Consider the following 3,050-nt stretch of genomic DNA (forward strand, 5'->3'; position numbering starts at 1 on the left):
GAGAGAGAGAGAGAGAGAAACATCAGTGATGAGAGAGAATCATGGACCGGCTGCCTCCTGCACACGTGGGGATTGAGCCTGCAACCCGGGCACGTGCCCTGACCGGGAATCGAACCGCGACCTCCTCGTTTATAGATTGACACTCAAACCACTGAGCCATGCTGGCCGGGCTAATGTCATTCTTTTAAATTGCTGGGAATGCCCACATTATTATTATACAGGTTTATATCCAATTTGGGACCATCTCGCTTGGCTAATCTGGGTGTTGTCTGGTTTCTCGTCTCGGGGTTCAGACTGTGATACGTCACGGTTGTCAGCAGAACTCTGAAAGACGTCCACGTGGTAAAAGGAAGAGAACCTCCTCAAAATAAAAGCAGGAGACACGCTCTGCAGCGGAATGGGGGGGTCTCTGCCCGGAAGAGGAGAACCCCGCCTGTCTCCTGCAGGAGGCCTGCTTCCCCTTTGCCCGCGAGCCCCGTGTCCGAGGCACGCTGACCAGTCACTGTCTTTCCAGACCAGTCCGGGCATGGTCCCCAGCCACGGGTTCAGCCCCAGGTCCTACTTCTTCGACAACCCTCGCAGATACGACAGCGACGACGACCTCGCCTGGAACGTCGCCCCTCAGGGACTTCAGGGAAGGTGAGCCTCGCTCAGGCTGGGGAAAGGGTCTGTTGGATTGATTCTCAAAGGCTCGTTAGCTTTTTAAAAATATCTACTTTTATCGATTATAGAGAGGAAGGGAGAGAAAAAGGGAGAAACATCAATGAGGAGAGAATCATGGATCGGCTGCCTCCTGCACACCCCACACTGGGGATGGAGCGCGCAACCCGGGCACGTGCCCTGATTGGGAATTAAATCATGATCTCCTGGTTCATAGGTCGACACTCAACCACCGAGCCACGCCGATTAAGGACTAAGCAGTTTATAGGTAGAAACTCAAAAAAGCCCCATGAGGTAGTCACAGATGATAAAACAGGCACAGATCCACAGGTAGCGAAGGATACCCACTCCGCGTTAGGATTCAGGTCGCTCGTTGCTAGGACATTGTGTTACCACCACCACCCCGCCCCCCCGTGATGGGTTTGTGGCTCTAGGATCACTGGACCTGCGGGCTCTAGAGTTGAGTAGGCTGTGCGTGGACCTCTCGCCGCTGCCCGGAGCACTGGCTTGTGGAACAATGGGCTTCAAGAGGCCACCTTAGCCCTAGCCGGTTTGGCTCAGTGGATAGAGCCTTGGCCTGCGGACTGAAAGGTCCCAGGTACGATTCCGATCAAGGGCACATGCCTGGGTTGCAGGCTCGATTCCCAAAGGGGGCGTGCAGGAGGCAGCCGATGCATGATTCTCTTCCATCATGGATGTTTCTCTCTCTCTCCCTCTCTCTTCCTCTCTGAAATCAATAAAAATATATTTTTTTAAAAAGAAGCCATCTTAAGAATTTTCGGAATTGTCGGTGATTTACACAGAGTCGTTGATAGTAAGGTCAGTGTTTCACGTCGCTGAAATACCCCTTTTTCTCTTGAAGTTTCGCTCCCGACTACTATGACTGGGGACAGCAGACCAACAGCTTCCTGGCACCAGCGGGGACTTTACCTCCGGACCTGGTAGTGGATCCTGGCAAGCCACGCCATGGGTAGCACCAGCTAACAGCTTTACGGACCATTCCTCGGTTGAGAAGCTTGAGGAAAACGGACGCAACGAAAGCTGAATCTTTAGGGCACTTTTCCTCACGAAATAGGACTTGATTTTTATCGGTTACAGGTTTCTCCTGGCTCCCTAGGGCTAAGCAATAATGTAGATCAACACAACCTGATTTTAGTACTAAGAAGGGAGCCCTGGACGCCTGTTTCCAGGGGTGTAATTTAAACTTTAAAAATTCTGTACTTTTATAAAAATGTATTTTATATAACTTAAATAATAATGCTAAACTATACTAGGGGGTTTGGAGAAGATTACTGTAATACAGGTTCTAGTTTGCACAGACATTGATGCATAATTCACTTTAAAAAGTATAGATGCCCCAGCCGGTTTGGCTCAAGGGATAGAGCGTCGGCCTGCGGACCAAAGGGTCCTGGGTTCGATTCCGGTCAAGGGCACGTACCTCGTCTGCAGGCTCCTCCCTGGTCAGGGGCCCTGGTCCAGGCTCGTGCAGGAGGCAACCAATCGATGTGTTTCTCTCACATCGATGTTTCTCTCTGTCTCTCCCTCTCTCTCCCACTCTCTCTAAAAATCAATGGGAGGAAAAATAAGAAAAGTATACAGTGTATGGTCTGAGGGTTCTTTAAGGCTTTTGGACGAACTGGTTTCTCAGATCCCTACCTTTCCAGGTCCCTTGGATTCTGAGCTCTGCGCTGGGCGACCCTCCTGACAGCGCCCAGGGTGAAAGGTAAAAGGTAGCAGAGTATCAACTGACCACCTAGAGGTCACGGGCTCCTTAGAGGTTGTTAAGGCCCTGGGAGTGGATGCCAAGAATCTCAGTGTTGCCCAGGGTTTGGGATTCCTTCTCAGGAGGTCACTAAGGTCTGCACCCAAAGGATCATGGGAAGAAGGTGGACAGAGTTGACTCCTCTGCTGGGGTCAGAGATGTGGCCTTGTTTTTCAGCCCAAAGACGTGTGATAATCCACTCGTTACCTCTGACGGCAGCGAGAAGGCACCTTTCCCAGTCCACTAACCGCCCATGACATTGAAGGAACAAGGAGAGGGTCCCAGAGGGGGTCAGTAATAAACACCCGGGCCCTGGAGCCACAAGACTGGAACCCCAACAGGGTTCCTTCCATTTCCAACCGTATTTAAAAATGCCTTTTATTTTATGTTAAATATATTTGTATTAGTTTCAGAGAGGACGGGAGATGGAGAGAGAGAAACATCAATGATGAGAGAGAATCACCAATCAGCTCCCTCCTGCAACGCCCTCCAGTGGGGATGGAGCCCTCAACCCGGGCATGTGCCCTCCCAGTGGGGATGGAGCCCTCAACCCCGGACATGTGCCCTGACCGGGAATCAAACCCACAACCTCCTGGTTCATAGGTTGATGCTCAACTGCTGAGCCCCG

General features: G+C 51.3%; 1 protein-coding gene across 1 annotated transcript in view; it reads left to right on the forward strand.

Moving 5' to 3' along the window:
• The window catches only part of GPR137B (G protein-coupled receptor 137B), a gene marked incomplete at its 5' end in the record, with an annotated part of 10,905 nt that extends 8,975 nt beyond the window's left edge, over positions 1 to 1,930 (forward strand). The window contains 2 exons of the mRNA XM_006761306.2: positions 515 to 639; positions 1,523 to 1,930. Coding sequence (XP_006761369.1) covers positions 515 to 639; positions 1,523 to 1,634 — 237 coding nt within the window. The remainder of the gene's footprint in view (positions 1 to 514; positions 640 to 1,522) is intronic.
• Between the last annotated feature and the right edge of the window lie 1,120 nt (positions 1,931 to 3,050).

This window comes from Myotis davidii, unplaced genomic scaffold (assembly GCF_000327345.1).
Source record: "Myotis davidii unplaced genomic scaffold, ASM32734v1 scaffold174, whole genome shotgun sequence".
Classification (NCBI taxonomy): domain Eukaryota; kingdom Metazoa; phylum Chordata; class Mammalia; order Chiroptera; family Vespertilionidae; genus Myotis; species Myotis davidii.